Here is a 26,894-nt window from a genome sequence, read left to right as displayed (position 1 = left end):
GGCTGCACATTAACAGTAAACATTATGCCAACAAACCTCGGTAGATTGGAAGGGTGGTCTTCTGCCCTCATTGGGAATGGTTTTCAACAGTGGGGAGATTAAAACTGAAGTAAGGCAACACATTTAGACTGCAGTAAGCAGAGCATTAGCAATACGAGGTGGTCCTACTAACCACTAGCAGAAACGACAGAGGAATAAATGCAGCAGTGATCAGCTCTGCCCTGCGCTGCTGCCGGCTGAGGAGCCTCGATCTGGGAAGAAGAAAGCTGGGAGGGAGGCAAAGCGACATTAGCCCATCACAAACCCTAAATTACGGGGCCTCCAGGGTAGGAAGGCTCTGGCTCACAGGTGCTTTGCTCTTGCTGGGATCTCACACAGACCAGACCGAGGTACAGTTGCAGGCTACAAAACTGCCGGCAGACCTTGCTGGGCGAGTTGCACCAGTCACAAACGCGGAAAAGCTGGGTTTGTCTGTAACCATAGCACCCAGTCATTTTTGCATCGGTTGGTTAGTCGTTCCTCATTTGCTTTTTTTAATAAGCTGGCAATTTGGGAAATGATAGAAAGGCCTGTGTCTCACACAGGAAAATGCTGATACAGGCTAAAATCAGCAAGCTCTGTGAACTGTTGCAACTTATTTAAACAAACACGTCCGCACACACAAGCATAAGTATTAACACTACAGCTGACAGTCATAAATCATGCCAACCCACTGTGCATACAGGAAGGGAAAAGAAAGCTGTCACTTTGTTGCTCAAACGCCATGGTGATGGGCACCATACAAATGGATAGTGCTCATCTAATATAAATTAGATAGTGGTTGCCTAAAAGACTACCATTACGGAGTTCAAAGCACTGAAACTTGGGTAAACCAATAATATAGTATTTCCTGTAGCAAGAAAGACAGGAGCACCACAGGAGAGTGAGGTTTTTCTCATTAATGACTAGATAAAATACTTGATTCATTCCACTTTGAAAAAACCCAAGACAGCAGAAACACAGGGAAATGCAGAGGACAGATGAAGCACTGGGAAAGGCAGAGATCTGCTTTGTCAGTGAAATGAACGGAGTGATCTAACAAGCCTTTTCCATCTCCAGCTCCTGTTCCTGTGTTAAGGGCAGGGTTTTCTTCAATTTGCAGAACTGCCTCTGCCCCAGTCAGGGCAGCGTGGGAGAAAGCACGCAAGGGGAAATTTCCTGGCCTCTTTCTTGCAGGGGTAAAAGCACACAAACCTGCTAACCTGCGCCCTCGCCTCGTCTCAGAGGGTCTCAGCTGCCATAGCTCTACCCAAGTACCAGCGCAGCCTTTGCTGCTCCAGCTAAGAATCAAACCAGTAGCTTTTATGTTGTAAAATAAATTTAATACAACCAGGAAAATCAATTTTATTTTGTTTTGTTCTAAACTGGGATCCACTTGCTGACATGGATCATTAAGTAAAGTAGAACAAAAAGGACTGGGAATGAATGAAAACCTATTTAACAGAGCAGCAGCAGCACTACCTGTGAGGAATAACAACAAAAACACAATGCAGAGTATTTAAGGTGGTGAATGACATTTCATGTTCATCTCATCATGCCAGCATACCCCAGCTACTCTGAAATTTGTTTATGTAAATCAAAAAGACGGACATAACATACTGTGGCAATACGCAATCTGATGAGAGAAAATGAAATTCCATACAACAGCGACACCCAGCACTGTTATGGATGTAGACCCTTGGAACATTTTTATTATAATCTCTGTTATACAAGGCTTTGAAACGTGGCCATAAAAAATTTGCTTCCTAATAAGACTTGGCACGCAGCACAAGATCATCTTAGCCCAGAAAAGAGTCGTCGATTTCCTTTCTTCTCCCTGCACAGACCAAATCCTAAATTCACTTACAAAATGAAAACAAATAAATACATTTTCATTAAAGGTGAATTAAGCATGACAGTTTGGCTGTCTTACACTTAAAAGAGAGCAAAGAAGGTTGTTCCTCATTTAGAAATATACTTCCTTCATGGGCCACAATGGCAGCTGGGACCTAAGCAATGAAATCTGGCAACTCGGCATAGTGATTTAATTGCTTAGGGGTATTTTAACAAGTTCCATAGCATACAGGATAGCTATCGTTAAAAACAGAGTTTGCTTTCTTAAAGCTCCCTATTATGTTTCATCTAAATATGTAATCAGAACTGGCCAAAAGCTGTTGAAGCTTTGAGTTTTGTATTTCCACTGGCTCACGTGGGTAATTCAGCCCAAACTGACCTTGCAAAACCGGGGCGAGGGAAGGAATCTCCAAGATGTTGCTGAGACAGAAGAAGAGCTCCACAGATCCCTCATGGTAGTACAGCCCTTGTTTGGGCTACTTTCCCAACAGGGACTTTGTGCCGAATTTGACTCTTTTCTCCCCACAGAAAGGATGCTTGGCATGCTGGAACAGATCTGTGCCAAATGGCAAGAAATCTTGAAGGAATAAACAAACCAGGGAACGATGTTTTCACAAACATCCTCTGTGCAGGCTGACATATACAAAAGTTCTAGTTTTAAGATGACCAGAGCCTGCATACCGCTAACTAAAAATGAAATTTGAGCATATTTATACTCACTAAAGAAGCAGCTGTAAAAGGCAAGTATCAACTTCAGCAAATACTTAGCTGCTTCAGTAACAAATTACACAAACAAAAAACCCCAAAGTTTGCTGCAACAAGCCGATCCTCAGGGATCTAGTCAATGATTGAGAATAGGTGACAAAAGACTTGTGAAATTCTGAATTATCCCTGCCTTTTATCCAGTCAGTCTGGAAGGTAATGCTTTAATGCACTATTTTTAAAAAGTTCATTAAAAGGGATAGAAATTAAAGCTGATTTTGCAGGACATACGGAAAACTGTGAATTCTGAAAAATTAAAATACAGCTCTCCTTTTTACAAATGTGACCATGCACAAAGTTAAATGCTTTCCATCGTTACTCATGCATGATTACAAAAGATTTAAATAGCAGCTTTATGAGTTTTAATGAAGGCAGAAGGCGTCCAACCTGTGAGACTGCTGTGTTAACAATATTGGCAGGGACTGTACAAAAGCAAGCATTTTCTAGTAGTACTGGCTTGCTCAGTATATGTAGCTCAGACTTTTGAAAAACAAAACAAAAAACCTTCTCCAGTTGGTGAATTTGATTCCTGGCTATTGTCTCCCAACTTTGCCAATGGCTATTATATACAGGTATCCTTTATGTAATAGATCCCTCTATTACATTTTATTTCCTTGGCTCCCACCAACAGTTTCTAGAAAGAATGCGCTGTTATTCACGTAAATTGGACAATTCAACAATAGTGGAGGGAATAATGTAGAGGAACCACAATCCCTCAAAGTGATAATAACCTGCAGAGATATTTCGCTGCTCATTTTTTAACCAAAACCTGACATTTCCCATTATTTCAGAGTGCAGACTGCCTAATCCAGAAGTATATCTATCACAAGTAATTCAGGTACAGAACTGACATTGCAATTATTTTTACTAGTACTAGCCAAAAATGAACTATGTCTCAATGACGACAGATCAAATCTCTCCTACAGATACAGCAGTATACCTGCATTGAAAACTTCCAATTATTGGAATGAAAACATGCAGTTGTTGATCCAAAGAAAGTGTTTAGGGAAGAAAGTGTCTCTGTTTGACTCCATTTATTACTTTCCAATAGCCCATCCCTGTCAAATAACAACAGTATTTTATATGTTATTTAACATGTAAAAATCCATCAGAAAGCACAATGAATTTATCTATCAAGCAGAGATAACAGTAGTTCCAGTGCAAAATGCTTGCAATAAAATTTCAGTCCACAGGAAATGCACTGGGGTCTGGCTTTTGCTAGAGACTCAAAAGTAAGTCTGGTTTTGCTAAAAGGTTCAGGACCCAGGTGAAGAGCACCGAGGCAATTTATGTTTTTCATCTCACAGCTCTTACATGAAACCAGGCTCTTCGTGGCAATCACAAATACTACCGCCGACTATAAGAAAAAGAGAAAAATAGACTTTGTTCTACTTTCACCAAGGCTGTTCTGCATTTTTTTGCAATGAAGTGTAGTAAATCTCCATAGCAGCATAGAAAAATTCAAGATTCCTGTAATTGTCCTACTACAATGAATAATCAGAGACCAAACGTTGTGTTATTATAATCAGCTACATCTCTGATGCAATCTGCATTTATTATTCTCCAGGTTTGCAAAGAATAGAGACTTGCTTGGAAGAACTGTAAGCTTTAGTTTACAACAATGGCATTTTCTTCTGTGCTACCATTCTCTTTATGCTGCAGGAGTGTGGGTGCGAGAAAAGTGAATGGAATTGAGCTCTCTTTCAAAAAGAAATTGAATAACCAAATAAAGGGTTTTTTTTCTGAACTACAGTAACACATTCACATGACGCCCTTTCGTACATGGATGAACAAACTAGTATTACTACATTGCTACTAAACGACATGATTGGGATTTTTCTACCAAAGGCCATCCCAGTTTCAGAGTAAAACAACAACAAAAAAATACACTCGCCCCCAGAAAAAAAAGCATTTTTTTTTAAAAAAAGACGACAGTCATCCCACAACATCTATGTGGTCTGGCCATAGTAATTACCTCTATGAATTTTACAGACACTGAAATCAATTTGCCACAGAGTGATACCTCCATCTGAAAATTACTTCTTTATTTATCATTCAATCTCAAAACCTGACAAGAGTTTCTTCAAAAGTTTTTTTGTTTCTTTGAAATACAACTTATAAATACGTAAATAACAATAGCATAGATTTCTTTCCTGATTAAAGGTTTGCTGCCTTTTGTCTTGTGGCTGCCTCCTATATTTATCATTTTTACCGAGGTTTCAGTAAAAATTATTTACCATGTTGAGAGTTGGAGTGCACAGCTGATGAGGAACAGTATACCATACCAGCTGGGAATTCATTGCTTGAACATGAATGAGGACAACAAAAGCTGGGGTGTAATAGTGACTAACAACTAGCAGCATGATAAAGTTGTGAAAGAGGCAAATGCTGTACCAGAATATGCCGAGCAAGGTATTTCTGATTCAAATTGTGGAAGGTACAGGGGTGATCTCATCCGACACACTCTACATAACTGCCCTTACCCACCTTCAAGAAACCAGAACTGGTGCAGATATGAGATACACGGATGAACAGGAGAACAGAGACCTTATCTCAGGAGAATAAAAGCCTTTCTGACTTGCATGAAAAAGAGGAAAACTGAGAGTGAGTGAAGGCAGAAACAGTGCCAGAGAAAGGCAATATGAAGGAAAAGCCAATGTTAACAAAAGCAAACAGTTACACGCTGTCTATGAAGAAATCTGGACTGTGAAGAATGCCCTGGGAGCAACATGAAGGAGGAAAAGCTTCCCAGAAGGAACAGCACTAGAAAAACAACAGACCTCCCAGGGGAAAACACTCAAGTGAACAAAAATCCCCCAGACTGGTATCGAGAAGGTGCTTGGTGAAGTTATGAAAGGACTCATATGGTGTGCTTGCTTATCACAGCAGGATAATGGATTCAGTGACCCAGCAGATCCCTTTGATTCCTACGGTCATATAACACCAATAAAGCAAATTGCCTGTAGCTTCGTCACGTGGGTCTTCTATCAGACAAATGAAGATCTTGGACTGCAGATCTAAAACAAGCCACCCCCGCGCAACAGTAAAGGGTTTTGGCATGCCCCGTTGGTGTTCCCCCAATGGTAAGGGGGACACGTGGTGGATGAAGGACGGCAGACCTCTCATCTCACCGCTCCTCCCCTTCTCTGCTCTGCCCTCCTCCTGCCGGTGCCCCTTGGTGCTCCCCCTCTGCAGGCCTGCCTGGGAAACCTGGTGTGGGGCAGCTGGCTTGCCCAGCTGGAAACCCCAAACCTAGCTCCCTGTATAGCCAAAACAGGAGAGGGATCTCTGCCCAAAGACCACATCAGAGGCCATTCGGAGAACCTAAGGTAAAGTAACCTCTGGAGACCCTTGTGTGGTGCACCGCTGCCAAGAGCTGGCTTTTGAAAACAGTTTAGCTTTCAATGGCCTAGGCTATGTGTTCTTTCTAAATAAAACGGCTATATAATAGTAATGAACCATTAACTTTATTAATGCTAACCAAGCTTACTTAAAATATCATTATAAGTGAGCACATAAATAGCTGACTAAATGCAAAGTTATTTCAGAGCTCCGCAGGGGATATTAATAATGATAACTTCACTCCGGTGAGACCCTGGACTCTACTCAAAAGTTAAGGTTTCCTTATTAACTTCAGGCTTCCTGGTCCAGCAGAGATTTATTTACAGCAACCCACTTTTAGTACTGAGGCTTATAACACTGTTACTCTGGCTTTATTATTAATGGGTAGAACACATATACTAGTGAGCTGAAGGTCGAATCCAAGTGTTTGATGGATGGATGGTTCAGAGACCACCCCTCCTTTCTGTGAGGATTTTACATTTTACTCTGTGCTAACATGTGATACTGGGAAATATTTTCTTTCCTCTCACTCCTTACATGTCCACAAAGGAATATACAATTAACTCTCACTTCACCAGCCCTCTAAATATCTGTAATCTCAAACCATTATCTCTAGTGCCTTTTGCTGACAATAATCCTCAATACACAATGTCAGCACAGCTATGAAATTAAAGCATGTTATGGCAAAATGCCTTCCAACACTGTTAAAAGTTTTGGCCTCCCACATGAAATGAATCATTACAGTATTAGTTTCCTTTTGGCTTTGCTGTCAAGTTCTCTGTCACAAAAAACTGCCAAGGGTTTTATAATGGCTCCTGTCACCTTGCGTCTGACTGCCTCAGAAACACATACAGTTGACTTCAGCCATCGCTTTATCCATAATTTCATCCTAAACAACCCCAAGCCCATAAAAGCCACAGAAGAAAAATTCCCACTTTATTATCATATCGAACATGTCATGTTCTTGAAATAAACCAGCATCATGAGGCTTTAATCCTCTTTCAACTTCCCTTAAATTCCATCAGTCAGAAAACTGCCAGCTCAACTGTGACAAGAAACCTGCTTCCATTCCCCTGAGACCCTGGTGAAATGAATATTATTAGCCCATTTTTTCCTTTAGAGGGGTTCATTACAAAAGAGCGAAGCATCGAGAAATGCAGTCTCCAGCACAAGATCAATATTAATACATCCCCTGTTGAGAGGTTTTAAAATGCTACCCAACATGCGGCAAAAACCTTTGCTGTTTTCCAAGGTGTGTGGTTGAGAAAGGTGCTGGAAAACCGGCTGTGCGACTTCAGCAGGCACGTGACAGAGCCTCCCTGCAGCAAAGCTGAAACACATATGTGACAACCTGCATGCAAAGACTCCTCTTTTTCCTCCATCATGAAAGCCAGACTCTTAATAGAGAAGTAGACAACTCTTGCCAGACTTTTGCCAATCAATAAGCTAAAGATCCTTCTTCTCCTCTTTGCCTAAACATAAACCGACCATCAAGCAGCCTGGGATATTTCAAAACATCTCTGTTTGTGTCAAGTTGCTCAGAAAAATAACAAATTCATACCAAGATGTGCTAGAGGCATAATTTTGTCCTATTAGGTGTATCTGACTTAAATGGCTGTGAAGCATTTTCTCCAAATTTTGACAGAAATGAATTTGATCTTGTCTATGGAGCTATGGACTGAACAAATTTAATACGCACTTCTCCTCCTTCCAAGACTTGTTTTGCATGGAAAGGGTTGTTTTGTTTTAAGAAAAGAAGATCCCAGGAGAGCATATTTGAATAGGTATATATTGTAATACTGCTTCAAGGCCCCACTCTACTAATTTTCTCTGTCATTGTTTTACTGAAAAGAGCACTGATAGATTACTCTTACAAGCACCTGGTGTGTTTACATAATTTTCTTTATCTTGCATTTTGTCTACCAATTTATGTCTATTTACAAGGATTTCAACTTCCTCAGTCAGTACAGACAAAATTCCCATGGGGGAAATTTAGTGGGTGGAGAGGTTTAGTAGTTGAGGGTATGAAGCCTTCTATTTTGTGTTTATCATCTGGTAAAAATAATCCATACTTCAGTTAGTGGTAATAGCATGCTGTTATCACGTGTGGATATTCTTCAAGCTTATGTGAAGAAGTTTTCAGACTTAGTTCTGCCTCCGCTTCATAAAAAAAATAACCAAACCAACCCGCCCATGTTAGAAGCGTCAATAGGCAGGCCCAATGTTCAAAAGCACTGAGGTGGAAATACCAGCCTGTGTGCCCCATCCGCAACGTAACACGGTCAGATGACAGGAGATGTGTGGTTAGCCTCCACTTCTGAAGTCTTTCTACCCTAGAGCATCAGGCAAGCTAGCTTTCTACCCTAGAGCATCAAGCATCGTGGAGAGGCTAAAGGACATTAACAAGAGTCTATGTTTTTTCAAGCATGTCTTGGGGCTCCTTTGTAAACTATTTCCTAGTATAAAATGGCCAAACCACATGCAGGACGGGCAGATGTATGACTATTATAGCAACTTGAAGAATGACTTCATAGAGAATGACCCATTTCTTTAATCAATTGTTTCAAATGTCATCGTGATTATTAAAAACCAAACCAATAATATTCATCTAGGAGCTAATGTGAAAGACACACAAGATATTGATTGAAGTCAAACTACCTACCAACTGCTACAGCCCCAAACATTTTGGTCACTAAGCGGTATTAGTAACTGATATTTCATGCTTCTTTGAACAGCTACTTCTTCTGGCCATCAGCTTTCCTACCCTCCTCCAAGCATACAAGTTGCAACCATCTGACAGTAATTGCCATGACAACTGATGCTGGTCCCAAGAGTACGAAAGACAATACCGCTAGCAAAATTCAGTAAGCAGTGTAATGAGGTAGAACAGATCATGGGAAGTTAGTTCTGGGTTCATGGTATGGACAGGGAGCAATCTGGAGGATCCCTCGGGTGTCCCAGGGCTATCCACATCCCACGCTGGGGAATTCACATATGCTGCTGAGGGTGACCTAACTGCCCTGAATAGGACGGAGAGATGCTGCAAAGGAGCAAACTATAAGCTTGGAGGAGAAAGGCAGCAGGCTGATGGCAGGGGAAGAGCGGTTTACAATGAACAGATTTGCAGACAGTAGGGCCAGAAAGGCCACTACAACACCTAGTCCAGCATCCTGGTCCACAAAGGATCTCACACTGATGTAGGAAAACCCAGAGGAAGATTTTCAGAGCACAAATCAGGATTAGGCACCCTCCTCCCATGCATTTTCAACTTCCTAAGCTTTCAGCTTGCTGGCCTTCCCATCCCTGCCACAAAATAATTATCTGAAGACAAAAATCTAACATGTTCTTACAAAATTGAAAAGAAAAGAAATAAGCACACTTGTTTTTATCTACTCAAGTTCTAATAACTAAGGAAATGCCTTAATTATAAAGCATAGGTTAACTGCATGGCATCATTATAGGGCTGATTTGGAGTTGGCTGACTGAATTAATTGCATCCCTTACCTTCAGGTTTCTTTGATGTGGAACCTTAATTCAGACTTTCCTCATTTTATGATGACTGATTCTGGAATTATTATAAGCATTCTTTTCTATTTCTTTCTATCAAATAATGGGTTTCTACTTCCAACTTTAACAAAGGTTTCAGTTTAAGAATTTCTAATGACATTTAAGTATCTAGCTAATACTAGCTAATTTAGCTAACTACAGTGTTATCGTGGAGCAGACAGGGTAATGCAGGAGAAATGGTGTGCTAAGAGCAGCAGTTCTGATTGACAAGGCCTTGAGCAATCACCTCATAATTTCGTAATTTGTTCCCTGAGTTAAAAAATAATCCCTGAATATCATACTATTTTCTCCTTCAACCACAAATTACTCCATTTCATTAAAACCAAGCCCAAAAACTTAGCTGAAATTTCTCTGAAAGAAAGCTCAAGTTCAGAGTGCGTAATAAACCTCCAGCCAGGAAACAATTCTCTAGAAAAGCAAATGTTGCCAAGAAAGCTTCCTGCAACCCTGCTGTCAAAGCACTATGACTCAAAGCAAACACCACTAATGCCCCAAATGAAAGTGATGCAGACTGCCAAAAAGAACAGCAGACAGAAATAAGGAACTTTCTTGACCAGATGCAATGTTTACATTAGCGCTGGCAGTATAGCAAGAGGTTCATGAAGTCCAGCATCAGGCCTACGGACAAAAAGACTCTGGTTTGTAGGCAGCACACCAGGTATATTGCCATATCCACGAACAGTAAATCATCAGTTTTACCTGCAAACATCACAAACTGAACTTTAAGAAGGTGCCTCCAGATAGGAATAAATTATCCTGTTTATCCAGATCAATATATCAGTGCAGACCTGCAGCATTTCTCCTGCTGAATAAAGATACTGCGCTATTTACACAGAGATAACCTGCACCATTACTATTAAGATTCAGCCCCGCGATAATTCCAGCTGTAAAGGATCGGCTAGATGTACATTAGTGATCTAAAGGGCTGTAACATTTAAAAATTTTAGCAAGGAGCTTATCATTGCCTAGCCAAGATGAACGGCTGGCATCTCTACTTTTTCCTCAATTTGGAAAAAGATGCTAGTGTGTATGCAAGTGCCTGTGGGGGTTGAGAAAGCTTCTCTGTGAGCAAGCAAATCTTCAGAATTGAACCTGAAATGCAGCACTGTGGGAGTCATCTTGAATTGCAATAGGCTGAAAGGAGCACAGCATGGTCTGCTCCCAATCCTGCCAGCCCGGGACAGAAGTCTCCTGGTGAGAGCTGCTCGCCCAGGCTTTATTTCAAACATAAGCAAAAAGATGATGACAGTTCAGCCCAATGAACAGACAAACCACTCACACTTTCTAGAAACTGGGAAAAAAAGGAAATAAAAAATCTTCTCTCCTTCACAATGAACAACAGCACTGATCCCAAACACCAGTTTTGTTTTTGAGGTGGTTTTGAGACCGCCACCCAAGGGGGCAAGCGCTTACAGCCCTCTCTGCACCTCCTGGACCCAGATCTTGCCCAGCCGCCCCGGGGGATGCTCCCCTGCACCCACTCAGGGCTTCGCCCCACGGGGCCCCGCTGCAGAGCACTGGCCCTATTTGGCAGGGCAAGGGACAACAGGTTTCTACACAACACTGAAGCAGCTAAAAGGGTCCATGTTAACTGAAGCAGCAGTAGGAAAGCGCTTTGGGCTGAAAAAAGGAAACGGTCAGTGGTGCCAAGGCACCAGGTAATTTGCAATAAAGCTGGCAAGAGGGAGAGGAAAGTTGCTGTGCCCGCACGCAGTCCACGGCTGTGCTGGCTCCGCAGCCTGCAGCCTCCCTTAATCTCAGCTATTGCAGCTCTCAGTGCAGCTCTCCTCTAACTTTAGACCTTAAAAAAACCCCAATGCCAAAACCACCCTGGATTTCTTCTACAAAAATGGCCTCAGAGCAAGTAAACTGTTAAGCCATGTGGCCTGTACTAAGAGTAAAGAAGGAAGAGCTGGGAAAATGGGCAGAGAAGGGGTTGTGGGAGAAGCAATGGCTTTGCTAGCTGGCTGAGTGATTTGCGGTTACCTTGGATGTGTTATTCATCCCCCCGAGCTTAGTTTCCCACTGTAAGTTGGGAGTGACAGCCCCTTTGCTTGTAAAGCAGAAGGAGAGGGTGTTGCTATGTTCCTCTGCTCTCTGCTGCCAGCCCAGCTACGTACACAAACATTTCATTTTGGGGGTGAGAATAATATATAAACGCTGCTGCCAGCACAGCGACCTACTTACCTGTACAGCCATGGATAGATTTGTTCTTGGGTTAAACACCTGTCACTGGTTCTATCTAAAACCCCTTATTTTCAAGAGGCCTTATATATTTAACAGGGAGCAAGATTGCTACTCTTAAAAAATTAAAAATGAGTGTTGTAGGTGTTTCTAATTTAAGAGGGACATGAAGAAGGTCAACTAACCTTCACTTCCTCTGGGTTTTAACCATGCTTCATTTTTAATTGCTTTTTTTCTATGGATTTTATACTTTTCTCCAGCTTTATATAAAATGGTGGAAGAATGCAGGGGAATTTGATGCTGCAGGTGAACCCTGATGGCTTTCCGAAAGCCCTGATTGCTGCACAAGTGTGACTGTCAGAGCTGACACGTTTCTGTAGCTTTGCATAGTACTTCACAGGCAAAAAAAGAAATGAACATAAATTCCCTGTTTCATGGGGATGTTAATCTTGAGCCTTACATCTAAATTATGCCAAAGACATATTTATAGGATTAAATCCTCCTGTCAGCTAAACCAGTATAAATCTGGCGTAATTCCATGATCTGAAGTTCCATTGCTAATTAACTAAAGTCCCTCCATACCCAAGGAAATTAATACAACCAAACAATATTAAACATAGAGTGCATACTTCTCAGCTAACTCAGGGCTGAGTTCTGCATGCTTCCTCTCACATGCTGCTCTAGGAATACCCCAAGCAAAACCAAAAAAAATCAGTCCTGGGTCAGGAACTTCTCATCCCTGCTCTCAATGCTGCAAATCCATGCTTACTACTCCGCTAGTTTTCTCTCCAAATATTACTGTAATGGAGTTTGTTTGGTTAATTAAAAAATTTGAATTTTTAATTAAAAAAACCCAAACCCAAACCAACAGCTTATCTGTCTTATGGGCTTTCTGTAGGAATCTGCTATCTTTGGAAATACCGATGATCTCTTTGGTTACGTTTGGGCATCCCACCTATGAAACTGCATCCAGTAAAGTTATTTTGCCCTTTCATGCCTGTTAGTTGTTAGTAGTTGAAACCATTCTGCTTTAGTGGAAGCAGCTGTATGGAGTTACCTAGAAAGCAAGGTAAGTAAGCGGCAGCTTTTTACTGCTTTGAAAATTTGCCTACTGTTACACTATTCTTTCAGCTGAAGACAACAGTAGCAAATGTAAGGAAAAAAAAAAATTTAATTACAATAAGCATAAAAGGATCATTACCTTTCCAAACAAGTGTGCTTCCCCCTGGGTTCAGTCTTAAACTGTAAGGGCTTTTAGAGTGAACTAGCAAAGCCCCTGCATGCTATTAAGCACATGCAAGAGAGAGAGATGTGCTCATGTGCCGTGATAAATTACTACCAGTAGGACTTAATCAGGAGTGTAAGCACCCTCTCGGGCTAGGCCAAAGCCCCTTGTTTTACTGTGCTGTGACTATAATGGACTGATTATTAAAATCCTTCTATTGAGAGTGATCATTAGAGGAATATGATAAAGTATTTGATTAAGAGAAAGTCCAAGTAAGACATACTTTACTGACTCACTACCAGGCAGCAGAAAAGAGCAATTTTCAATACCTTGCATATGAACTTAAAAAATTAGATTTTTGCTGATTAATTTGGTTGTGTGGGATTATAAATCCTGCCTTGCCCTCCTCTCCTCCTTTTTTAAAATTTTTTTTGGCTGGTCATTTAAAGCATCTATTTCTGTTCATTTAGTCTAATTTTATTCTTTTTTATCTATTGTTTTATTGAGCAATTTCAATATTCTGGTTCTATATAAGACTTTTCCCTTAGTCAGGAACTGCAGTCTGTAATAACAGCAATCAAGGCAGTTCATTCTGACAAATGTATGTCAGAAAAAGACTGCCGTGACTTTGAAATATTGAAAGTGACTGATAACATAATGTGTGAAGCAGAATAAATGCATACAAATGGAAGTTTTAGCTGAGCAGTCAAAGTATGAACTAAATACAGTGTCAGAGCTCTGCAGTGAAAGCTCTGCATGCAGGTGGTTACATTGGCAAATTACTAAATGCACTTTGCAAAAGTGTTTTATGAATAAAGTGGCAAGCACAGTTTTTCCTTGGCCATATCATCCTTTTTTTCTGCTTGCACTTAGTCATATAGCAGAATGAAGCCATGTTTAAGTACAAAACCTGAGTCTGGAAAGCCACTTGTTTTTTATAGAATTTATCAGAGCTATGACAGCTGGGATCAGGGCCCTGCTTTATTTTAGGCTAACCTAACCCGATTGGCACTCAAGCAGCAAATAAAACACATTGTGCAAACAAGAGTCCCAAACATATCCAACTGATTCATATTAGCAAATGCTTCTATCTGTTTTGACCCCTCAAAAAACTACAGAGCCAAAGTGAGCCTTTTTGGGAGCCCGTTCTGAACCAGGCTAATGCTAGGGACTACCTCTGTGAAATATTTCAAGGGAAATTTGGATCTGACCGGCACAGCCTAGCTAATCACACCTGCTGCCTGTGCCTGGGCTTTGTCATGCTGCAACCTCGTGCTCCTTGTCAGGCTTGTGCCAGGACAAGCCTCAGCAGCACTACTGCTCTGCCTGGCTTGGGCAAGGGCTCTGTAATGCTTGCAGCAGCAGGACGGCTGGATGCACACTCCCCGTGCCTACATGCCCGCTTCCCACGACTCAAACCTTCAGGGGCTCTGGTACGTGGTACAGCCCGGCTCGCCTATGTGGTAACTGAAGCACACAGCACAGAAGTTTTCCAAAGCCACTTACTGTTTACACCATGCCAGACAAAAATCTTGAAACAAGCCTCTCTGCACCTTACTGCCTTGGTTTCCTTGCCACCACCAAGTCTTCTCTGGGATTCGGACAGAGGTCTTTAAGATCTCATGATACCTCATCCCCTTTCTTCCTCAAGGCTACTGAGGTCCCATACATTCAGAGAGTAAAGGCTTCCCCACCCCATCTTCACCTGTCAACTAATCCAATCCTCTCTAACCACCACACTCAGTCATACTGGTGACCCTGCTGGGGACACTGTCTGACTCCTCCTCCCAGTTTCCACCTGATCGCTACCCCACGGGCTTGCTCTGAGACACAGCAGAAAGCTTCTCCGGGTAGTTTTCTTAGATTTCTCACTTTGCTAATCTCCTCCTTCCATGAAGCTGAGCAATAAGGAAGGCTCCATTTATTCACCCCCCCATAATCATTCACAAGCACCCAGCTCCTCCCACTCCTCGGTGCCTCTCCTCTCACTCCCTCTGTCCCTGCAACCAGCTTTCTTTTCCCTCACATCCTGTTTCAGCGAGGGAAGACACCTCTGCTACCACTCTTCCTTGGCTCTACATTCTGGAGACTTTCCACACACTCCTTTTTCCTTTCCTTACCTCCGAACTTGACTGAAGTCATCAAGCAAGGCTAGCACCTTCCTTCGCCTACTGACAATTCAAGGATGGGTGACAAATAGCAGATAGGTGACAAGTAGCAGCAAGGGAAATCTCTGCAGGCTGAGGCAGCCCCTGATGCAGCAGTTGTATGGACAGAAGCAAAATTCTTAACTCAGGCATGGATAAATCCCCCCAGTTGTCATACCATCAAGTTCACTATTTACCAGAGCATATTTCAGCTTTGAAAACAAGCTTTATTTTCAGGCAAAAGCCTTTCATTTTTATCTGGAAAACAGGACCAGCTGAAGACTAGCTTTACGGTCCAGCTAAAGGTTAATTACCTTTTAAGCCAAGAAAATGGGTTAGGAAAGATCTATTATTCTTTCCTGTTTTGCTACTCTTGCTCATTTTAACTGAAATAGGTTGACCAGTGTTTTGAGCAACTTAGGTCAAGAGGCAGGAACATTTGGCAGGGAGTGCTGGTATGGGCTAGGCCAGCTAAGCCCTTGTTTGTGGTTATTACGGTTCTGTCATCAAGACAGCTGCATGGCTGGATCCTTCCTGTTTGCAGGGAAAACTTTGCACTCACTTTCCACCCCACCTTAAAGTCAATGCTGCTGCCCAACTGAGTTGGAGCGAGTAGTTAAACCTGCTCCTCTTGAGACTGATGCACACAAACATGAGAGAAGGTAGCCAGAAATCAAAAAATGTACTACAGGAAAGTGTGCATTAACTGTAAACCTAATCTCTTCTTTAGGAATTCATAAAAAGGCAAGCTCTTGGAGGCAAGCCACTTGCTGAGACTTCTTCTAGCTTTACTGTCATCAGATTTATAACCAAGCAGTTTCAAATTCTGCAGCCATGCACTTACTCACTCTATAAAACTTTGAAACACACAAACAACTCAGCTTACAAGAAACGTTGCTTCCATATAGTTAGATGAGCAACACTGCTTCCACTGACTGTACTGCACACACGTCGCTGGGTAATATCTGCTCATTTTACACACCAAGTCTGAGGTGCCTAAGGCTAGAGAAGTGGATAGAAAGTAGTAAGAAATAGCTTGCGAAGTGATATCTATTTGCAATTTAACACATTACAATGACACTGTTTTCTTTGGGGTGGTTCACGGGTAATGATGTGGAATTAATACGCATAAACAGCTTACCTGGCTTGCCTTTCTGAAACTTTAAATGCAGTGCCCTTTCTGAAAGTGAGCACTGATTAGGGAAAAGAGAAAGCATGATGCTGACTTCTTCATGGCACCTCTTTTCCAATGCGCAGCAACACTTTCACCACAGCATCGTTTGGATGCAGAGGTGCCTTCCCATGATGAAGTTGGCAGGCAGCTCTCTGATTGTCATAGCTCTATGCTGTACGAAGGCAAGAAGATCTAATGCCTTTCCCTTATGATTTTCTTTCTCATGCTTCATCTCAGTGCTGCTACTTTAGGATCCTTTAACTTACCCCATCAATTAATATTATGGTATATTTAAAAAGCCCACTAATCTGCTCACTGCCTTTTTATGTTTTCATTAGTAATTTTCCATTATGTGCTTCTTATAAGCACCCCATCAGTTAATATTACAGCATATTAAAAAGTTGCTAAAGTCTGTGTTTCTGTAGCTCTAGAAACTCTCTTTCAACTCCAGCTCTTTCAACTTCTAATCATGACTCTACTGTGAGACCTGCAAGCACCAAATGCACACCAACAGGAATCAATAAAACCATTTTTCCTGCTCTCGCAACTCAATGTGTGGGAGCCACAGCTTCTCTACAGTCCTACAGCCAGCAGCCCCCGCTAGCAAGTGAGATGCGAATGGATAATAAAGCCAGGAAACACTTCTGATGACAGTGCAGGAATCTTCAGAACCTGCAGCTCTGCATTAGGCAGTTAGTGGAGTAGGATGCAAAGGGACAACATCAGATCATCTGGTCCTTGGGGAGAGCTATTAGCAATGTGCTCATACAGGATTGCAGAAACTGTAAGCTTGATGACGGTTCTAGGCTTGGTAGAAAAAAGAGGAGAGAATAGTGGTTGGACAAAAGCTTTCTGCTAGGGCTTTATATGAAGTAATGGATGCCATATATTTAAATCAGAATGAAACTACATGTTTTTTTTATGGTCCATTTGAGGTTACAGGTCTTGAGCCTGGATTCGGTGGCCTGGGAGTGAGCTGTGCAGAATGCGACCACCCTGCGGCTCCGCTGGGGCAGGCGGCTGGCTATCTGAGCAGCACTTCCACAAGGTGAGTTTCCTGGCATGAAGGCCAACTGCAGTTTATCTTGGAGGACTTGGGTCAGGAAAAAGGAAGGTGGAGGTATTTTGAGACCTAGGGCCTGACGCAATTCCCAGTTTCACCCTTACGAGTCTAATGTAGACGCCAAAAAATAAGGATAGACTGTGTTATTTTAGATGGTTGAGAAATATTACACTGGTGTGTTACTACAGGGTTTTTTATTTAGTATCCTGGTTATCTGAGAAATGATCTTGTTATTATGTGCTACTCTGAAGTTAAGGCTTTTATTAACAGTGACTCTATCTGAATCAATTAAGACTGGGTTCTCATGTCAGATTGCTCAGGAATCTGGAATTATTTTTGATTTTTTTCCTCTAATGTAATTTCAGTTATATGAACTTGTGACATGATCTAAGGGCAGGGTCTAAGAATTAAAGTTTTCTATTTAAATTCAAGAGTTTGCTTCAAGTCCAATAATTCTCCCAATCTGCAGAGTTTTCTAATTTTCTGGAATAATAAGAAAAAAGTTATTTGGGGGGGGAATTTACTAGTTTCTCTGTTATATTTTTCAGAATGTTATATATACAGCTTAGAATAGTATTTCGATTCTAAGCAAATAACCAAGGCAAAGCAAGGCTGAGCTTTAACTAAGACATCCACTGTTCTGCAGATGATCACTGTATTTAATAATGAAAAATCCCATTAGATCATTATGGTCAGTCGTCTGCAGGGTTAGGATGTAATCCAAAGCTCTTATTTTCCCCATAGCTGGTAAAAGATCAGAAAGTAAGGGACATTCTCTTGGCTTTTCATAAAAAAAAAAAAAAAGAGGAGAGGAAGATCTCCTCGAAGAAGGGGTATATAGTACCAAGGACTCAGAAAAAGGAAGGAAGTAATTTTCCTTGTGCTGGAGTCTTTGGACATCAGTGACCTCCAAGACACAGAATGAAAATCTAAGGAAAGAGAATTAATAGTGAGGAGACAGGAAGAGCACATATTTATGACTCAGGGCAGGAACTTTCTAAAACTCAGGGTTTTGCTGATGAGATTAAAAAAGGACAAGAAAAAATCCATGCCATTTATTTAAAGCATATCCCTAATGATTTGCTAAGGGGGAGTCTGAAACACTACACGATGGCTCTCCTCTCTGTCTCCAAAGTTTTGGACATCTGAAAGTGCAACGCTTGCTGCTAGTGAGGTGTCTTTAGGCTTGCCATGGGGAAATCATTATAAGTCTCCATTTCTTTTTCCCCCCAGGACAGAAAGGAGTGACTAGCTTCTCTAGCTGCAACACAAATTCTTTGCGGCCTTTTGTGTTTTATGCCAAATTCAATCTGAGGTTTCTGCAGAAGTTATATAGTAGTTGTACCTTCCATACATTATGCCATTGCATACCCCACCCCTCACAGATGACCACCAGGAGGTATGCAACTGCTGCTGCTTCTTTTGGTACACAGACAACTTTAAGTGTTCGTAAGCTTGTGCTCGGCCGGGGTGAGTGCCATTTGGGGAAACACAGTTGATGAACAACAAGCAAGATCCCACACTGTGGGCTCTGAGGGCAATCTGGCCTTTTTTCTCTATTGTCGCTGTTTCCTTTTATTTAAAAGTGAAGTCTTTGGGGCAGAACGCACATGGATGCTCTTGGGATATGAGGAATGCAAAACAACTATGGCTTGATTTTTCAGCAGTACTGGGCGTTGACAGCTTCTAGTTACTTAAGTGAAAAGCTGGCCGCTGGCCTCTGATGAGTATGAAATTAGTGTTTCCTCTCCCTCTGCCTCTAACGCGCTGTGTGGCAGGGACTGTAGTGCAGAAGAAGAGAGTCAGCCAGCAGAGGAAGCGGGGACGTGAGCGGGATCTGAGCGCTTTGCTGCCACCCCTTCCTTGACCCCCACCAAAAGCCAGCCACCAGCACAGCACCTGAGCCATTGCTGCTGCACTGTAGGAAGCACAGACATCCTATGAAATACTCTGAAAAGAGTTTGCAATTATATTTATACCTCCCAGGGGGTACAATGGAAGTTTTAAAGTTTAGGGCTGAAAAGACTTCTTAACAGGTGTCAAATTTAGTGTCAGCACACAGTTCCTCATGAACCTAATGACACATCCTCTTCAAACTCTCCTAGGAAATTTGGCAGTTCCTATTATTAAAACCCCTGCCATTACTTTGAAAGAAAAATATATATAGAGAGAAAACTGACACGCTGCCTGGAGGCTGCTGGTGCTCAGAAGGTTAGTGGCAAAGAAAAGGGGACAGCAATCTACCTGAGCACATCAACTGGCTGCCTGACGGCATGGCCAGATGTGTTTGTTAAGATCTGCAACACATGAATGAAGTCACCAGGATGCTGCGACAGGTCCATCATTCAAATGTTTCCCAGATTATTCTCTATATTATTTGGGCTACAGCCACACACCTATTTTCAGGAGGGACTTGAAGCACCTGTTTTCAGAGGGAGCGTTAGGCACGGAGTGGTCACAGGCACTATGTGGGACCCCAGCTGGCCACTTTGCCGTCCCAATACAGCAAAAAGCCAATCTCATTCTGCAGTCAGACCACTCACTGCTGCTCATGTCTTTGTTTTGGCCTAGAAGAGATTTTCGGCATGTGAAAAAGAAAGGTCTCAAAGACCAGTTTCTTTACAGTGCTTTCAGCTGGTTACCCTTCTCCTTCACTAAACCGTACTGGCACAAAATGCTTTTTTGAAGGCATATTGATATTGCATTTTGAACGGTATAAATTTTCTCATTAAAAATATTTTGTCTATTCCCAAAATGTTAGATTTCCTTGAGTCTGGAAAGAATAATCCTGAACAGGGTTTCATCTTCTGTGGTGTGGCTGGAATTAATCTTTTAAAAGCTCAGCAAACGTGCATGGAGTTTCTAAGCGATGTACATTTTGCCACACTCTCCACTAATATTTCATTATACCCAAACTTACATTTGTAAAGATAATTCTGATTTTAAATTGCATCAGTTCAAATATGTGGGAGTACTCACTCTTCTCTCTAAAGGGTATAGGCATCCCCTTACCTCTGTAAAATTATGAACACAATATGAACCAATGCAAGCAAGTGTACCTCAATGGCAGCACATTCCTGTGTGATACTTGCTTAAATGTATCAATTTAAAATCAAGTATATATTGAACCTTTTGTGTTAATTTAGCTGTAGCCTAATATAAGCATTTTCACCTAATATAAGCATTTTCACCTTCTGGTTCCTTAGTAACTGGAGGCTCATTCCATACTGGTAGGACCGCATCCCATGTAAAGACATGGGCACTAGCTGGTAGCAGCAGTTTGAGGCTGGGAGCAGGGTGGCTGTCAGCACCGGCTCCGCACCATGCTCAGGGCACTGCAGCTTCTGTGCTTCTTCAGTGCGGTGGGTACCAGATAACCAGGTGGTCATCAGCTGCGGTCCCATATCCCAAATGCAGGTACATGGCCACTAGGACCATCACCACAGCTTTGGTTCTCACAGTGTTCTCGGTTGTTTCAGGCTTCTTTTTAGCACCTCACGAACTGCCTGTGGTATAAAGGGGCACGCCATCACGATCAGTTGCAGGAGGAAATCACATCAGGGAATTTAATTTTTGCAAGGCCCCGGATGTGTTTTGATGGCACCTCAGCATTTCAAACTGATTGCAGGTTTAATGCCTTTCTTAAGTAGCCTAACTGCTGGGCCGTAGAGACTGGAATACTTCACAGAGCAGGTGAATATCGTTGCAGTCCCCAAAAGCCACAGTATTTTGAATGTGTTAATCCCCTGGAGAACAACATAGCAGACATCCCAAACGTAGAGTGTTTTTGGAAATCCCAAATGCCTAAACTTTACTGCTGTGTTATCTTGACTGCAACTCATGCCCCATAGCATTGGAGAGAAGGGGTGGGTGTTTACACCTCTCTCTCTCTTTTCCTGTTTCTCAGGGAATCGCCTGAATGTTCAGAAAAGGTAATGAAAAGCCTTAAGCTCATGCCCAGCCCATGCTTCCTGCACTGAGACCAAAATCTCCTGTAAGCTTCCAGACCTTTTACAGCTGCACCCTAGGGATTTAACACTGTGCAGCTTATGGGTTTATATGAAATTTCATAAAAGAGAAGCCCTGTATTTTCACATAAATATATTTATTTTCAGAAAGATCAAGAAATGCCGATATATTTCAAACCAGTTCCCTACTGCATTAAAGAATGTGAAATATTCATGTGAACATTTACTAATCCTATACAGCGAAATCTATTGCCCTTTCTATTTAGCATGCAGGTTGCAGCAGCTGAAGGTTGTTCAGCCTTTTCATTAGGAAGAAAAGTAAGGATGATTTGTGAAAACCACATGGAAGTAATCATAAGGAACAAGCATTGAACGGTTTTTAGAACAAACCTTGTAAACTACTTTGTAAGCACGCTTTCTCTTTCATGTGTTTGTTTCTTACATGGTGTTTCACAGCTTCAAACTGTAAATTTATATTTATGGACATAATTAGAAGTGCAATATAATATGCTTTCATAATACAGAAATAAAAATTTAAGGGGCAGCACACACATTTTAGAATATATATCTCAGGCTCTCTAAATTCTCCAGTAGGTAGCATCTCTCCAAGCAAATTCCAATTTCTCTGTTCAACCATTACTCTTGATAATGTAATGAGTTACTTTCTCATCAGTGCTGAGTTTTGTGTATCCCTCCAGACCCTCCTGTGGCCCAATATCTCACACATAATCCCTTTCTTCATCCACCTGAACTCTGATAACTATAGCAGGAAATGGAAAATGAGGAAATCTTGAGTGGCTATGATCCCTGATTCCACCAGGGAAAACCATCTGACCTTGGGAATTCATTTCAGTCCCCTTATGCTATGGATTCCCTAAGCATTAAATGGAAATGGCATTTACTTTCCACTGAGAGATGCTAATATTTAAATATTGCTTCAAAGATCTTCAGATAAAAAGAGCTATATATGTGCAAATTTTTATGCTTCTTTCTGCTTTCCTCCAGCTTCAAGATATAATAATATACTGAAATGCTGAAATTTTGTTATGAAATAAAATTGTACTTGGAAATGTCAGGCCTGCACAGACCAATGATCCAGAAGTCGCTAAAGGCAGTGTATCAGAATAATATGTAACTTAGCCTCTCCAGGTACTGAATACTGTAACAACGAAGATAATCGCTTACTAGAACCATCCGTGACCATTTCCCCCATGTACCGAGAACTATAACAAGTATATAAATGATGTCAGAAGCAGTCCCTAAGGGGCGGTTTGGGTACATACGCCTTGACTTGGAGAGTGGTGGTGGCAGGGATGAAGAATGCTCATCTGCGCGAGCACGAGCCTTGCCATGCCACTTGGCAGGTTCACTGTATTTGGTAATAAAGATGCAGCCTATGAAACTCCTCCATGTCTTCAAATTTTTGTACTCAAGCTTACATGTGTAATGCTCTGAAGAGGATGACTTAACACCTTGACTAGCACCTGAGATCTCTTAACAGCTGGAAGCATTTCTTAAAAAGATTACAGGAAGAAACTTTACTCCTTTGTTTTTCATGGAGACCCCGAACATTACAGAGCCAGAGATTTTTAACAGAGCCAGCCTCGTCATGGCTGGAATATTAAAGTATTCAGTAAATAATTGCCTATAATGCTAATTGTAATATAGAAAGCATATATATGTTTCATTGAAATTAAATTTTTCGTTGATCCTGTGAACTTCTGTATTATGTTACTGCTACATCAGCACAAAATTCAGCCAAATGACTCCCCATATGGAACAGATTCAAATAATTCAAGCCTTCTCCGTTCATGCAGTATGTGTGAGCAGACAGTGATTCCTTGGAATCTGCATATTGTGACTTATTGACTACTTTTTCCCCCTACCTCATTCTATGGACTGAAGGCAAAGGCAATAGCCTGAATGAAGGATACTTGTATGACATAATGGTTCACATTCATTATGGCAACCACACAAAAGAAATTCCATCACAGCAACTGTAAAATTTTGTTACATGCATCTAACATAAACCATTACAAACCAGGTCAAGAGAATAGGTTCAGAATGAAAAAGGATCATGAGATTAACTCACATCTTCTCCTAAAAGCCAGACCACAGATATTACACTTTTTTAAATGTTTGGTTGTTTTTCACGTTTCACACACATCCTGATTTAGTAATCAATACTAGAGTGAAACACAAATACTGCAAAGGCACAATACACACAATTAATTTAATATTTCCGATCCTAGTAGAAACAGTACCAGAAGCATCTCTAGATATCTCACTTTTGTAGCCCAAGAGATCTATTAGTATTGGGATAAGCATCTAAGCTTTTGGGTACTAATAGGGGTCTTTTCACTTAAACGTCAAATGCTCTTGTTCATTCCCTTCAGTTTTCCCATCAGTGTCCAAGTTTACCTTTTTCTCTTTAAGAAAAGACTTCTGTAACAGGAAGGGTTGAGTTATGCTGTCCCTCTATAACAAATGAATCAACTCTTTCCTCATTTTCCTGCTAATGAAGTTTAGCCTATCTCATTAATGTTTTCCAAAAGAAACAAGAACAATTCAAATAAGAGCAACACAAAGTATTTTTAATGCAGTTTCTAGAAAAGTGAATAATCCCATGTCTCTGAGGAAATGAATGCCTATGTAAGAAATGAAGTGAATTGCAAGCACAAGATGTTTTCCCTTCACAGAAAATTAAATGAAAAGAAGGGTCCAGAGCTGAGAAAGGCCTTCTCTTAGGACCTGATCCTCCTTCTCCAAAGCCTTACCTTTGTGAGAAAACGTCTCGGTAGGGGCTGCCGTGCTGCAGTGCAATCCCATATCCTCTGTCCGCAACAGTGTTCCCGACCGTGTAAAAAGAGCAGTCTGCATCGTTGATGGCCACATACTCCAGTACCGCTGCGTCCCATACAAAGGCATAGTTCCCGTATTTCACCTGTGGTAAAGAGAGGAAGAGCTCAGACTACAGACTGTCAAACGGAGGAAGAGCTCAGACTACAGACTATCAAGTCCAAAAGGAGGTCAGTGCGCCTAAAAATGTGGCAGTTTCAGCACAGTCTGTTCTTTAATGAAAGTGAAGTTTGGGTGCCCAACAGCTGTCCGCACAAAAAGTGCACTGTGAGTGGTGCCATGCAGTGCTTTGGGTGAGCACCTCAGCAGAAATGGAAGAGACATGATCTGAGAACAACGTGCTGTCAGTGAAACAGCACCGTGCAGGAAACGTGTACTGTCCCTCTTCAGGGAACAAAGGAAACATCAGGCTTCCTCCATCAATGCTAAATTACACCCCAAATCCCCCACTAAGTTTTTTCTTTGAGCTGTAAAAACAACCATTTAGAGGGAAGGTAGGTATTCACATTGGGAGAAGCATGGAAGGGTAGGCATGGCTATCCAGATGGAAGACCATCGTTCAAGATTGTCCACATTTCAGTCATGTTTCAGGTTGCCATAGACATCATGAACACCCATGTGTCTTTTGGGCTCTGTGCATGATTATGGGCAAGATCACGCTAACTAGATTTTTTGGGGTTCTTTTTCTCAGCATGAAGAGTTTTCACATATCTTCAAAGACTTTCATACAGCAAGATCCTGTAAGCCATTTTAACTGTTTAACTAAGATAAATCTAAACCAACTCATTATATTGAAAAGCTTTTAAAGTAACATTTCACTATCCATTCACATTTGAAACAAATCCAGATTTTTCTTTCCACTTAAATATATGGGATATATACAAAATTTCACCATTTATTCAGAAGCAAGCTTTTAAAACCAGAAATTAAGTCTAAACAAATCCTTCCCTATTTCAGTGAATTTATGTTCCAGTCAAATCACGTTTTTCTGAAAAAAATAATAATCTCTAGCTGCTCTACCAGATCTTTTACCACTTTTCTGTTTCGTTGGTCTCTATGTCAGACCTGAAGAATCACATTGCTTTTTTCCTGACCCTCTGCTTGGCTTCACTCAGCGCTTTCCCTATGCCATATTAGCCAACTAAGCTGTAAAACTAGGCTGAACCCATTGACTTTGTGCATCTAATGGGAATAAATATGTGACAGCTAAGTGAAAAGTAAACAAAACACAAAAAGGCCATCTGGGGCCAGGCAGTCCAGAGAGAACTCAAAACCAAGTCAGCATATCAAAATAAGCAATGTCAGTACATCATTTAGATTACGCTTTGACAATGTCGATTATGTTTTTAAAGACGGTTTACATATAAAAGTTACTGAAGCAAGCCACACCGGCTGCTTGCTCACAAGATGTAGTGCACAAGCAACAATTGCATTTGGGACACATTCCTTTTCATGCATAATCAATCTGAATTAGACACTGGAACGGGAGTATTTCCTATTTCCATTCGTAGGCATGGTACGGGGAGGATTCGTGCAGATTTTGGAGCAGAAAGGGAGCCATATTATCTGTGGATTCTGCATGACTGGCAGGATAAAGAAAATTCTTTTCAAAATACACACACACACACAAATGCAGGACTGGTTCAGTTTTAATCTTCAGGCTCTGAAAATGGTCAGGAATGGGGTTTTTTTTGCCTCTCAGTGGAGGTGTAGGTCTATCCAAATGGCCAGGGAATAAGGGATAGAAGTGAACTTCCTGTTAACAAAGAATACAGCTTGTATGCTTGTCTTACAGGCACTGCAACTCACAGAGCTCTTCCTAGCGTGGGTTATTCTGATCTTCCTACAGGCACCACTTGGCTAAGAAAGAGATAGCATGACTGAGAAAAAAGCCCTTCCTAGGAGCATTTAAAAGGATAATGAATCAGCCTGAAAAAGAATCATGATGTACAGACAGCAAGGGAGGGAAATAGGAGACAAAAGCAGAAGATCAGAAGGGGGGAAATGAATCCTGAAAAGGATCAGATGGACTTTCCAAACAAAGGAATTAAGGAAAAGTGGGGTTCAAAAGATGAGTAATTTTACATGTGGGGAGCTCACCTTTGAGGTGATAGCAAGAGCAGAGGGTTATGTTTTGACACCTGCTTTTGTCCTAACCCACCCTTTTAACGTCCTAGTGCATTGAATTCACCTAAGTGCTTGTAAAGAGACTTAGCTGCTCAGCTGGTCAGGAAAAACGCTCTTGATTTGGCTGCCTTGCTGTAAAACAACTCACAGTGAGAATATATAAAAGTGCTAAAAGCACTTACTGTCAATAATATCTGTGATGAAGTGGTATATATAAGAACCTTAGAGCAGACCTGCTAATATCACAGTTCAGGTTCCCACAAAGATATTACTTTTCACAGATAAGATCACAGTGAGCCTCAGTTAAAAGCGCATGGGGCAGGAAAGAGATTGAAGAGCCAGAAGGGCTCATCCCAGCCATCTACCTTCAACACATGATTGCTCCATGCAATAAAATACATCCTTTTTAGCATTTTTGCCCTATCCATTTACAAATCTAGAGAATTCAGATCCATGGAGCAAACCTAAGTTGCAATTGTCATGCTTGCGATCACTCTCTTTATGGAACTACTCCTCAGTCTAACAGTTTTCATGGCTATTCAATGTATTTATTTTTACTACTTTTTTTTAAAAAAAACTTTCTTATGTCATTCCTAGTTATTTT

General features: G+C 41.3%; 1 protein-coding gene across 2 annotated transcripts in view; it reads right to left on the bottom strand.

Moving 5' to 3' along the window:
* Positions 1 to 26,894, bottom strand: part of GRID2 (glutamate ionotropic receptor delta type subunit 2) — a 736,139-nt gene that overhangs the window by 45,386 nt on the left and 663,859 nt on the right. For both annotated transcript variants that reach the window (XM_072861988.1, XM_072861989.1), the window contains one exon: positions 24,082 to 24,248. In XM_072861988.1, coding sequence (XP_072718089.1) covers positions 24,082 to 24,248 — 167 coding nt within the window. The remainder of the gene's footprint in view (positions 1 to 24,081; positions 24,249 to 26,894) is intronic.

Source organism: Ciconia boyciana, chromosome 5 (genome assembly GCF_034638445.1).
Source record: "Ciconia boyciana chromosome 5, ASM3463844v1, whole genome shotgun sequence".
In the NCBI taxonomy this organism is placed as follows: Eukaryota; Metazoa; Chordata; class Aves; order Ciconiiformes; family Ciconiidae; genus Ciconia; species Ciconia boyciana.
The sequence above is the reverse complement of the archived record's forward strand: the minus strand, read 5'-3'. Positions and strand labels throughout refer to the sequence as shown.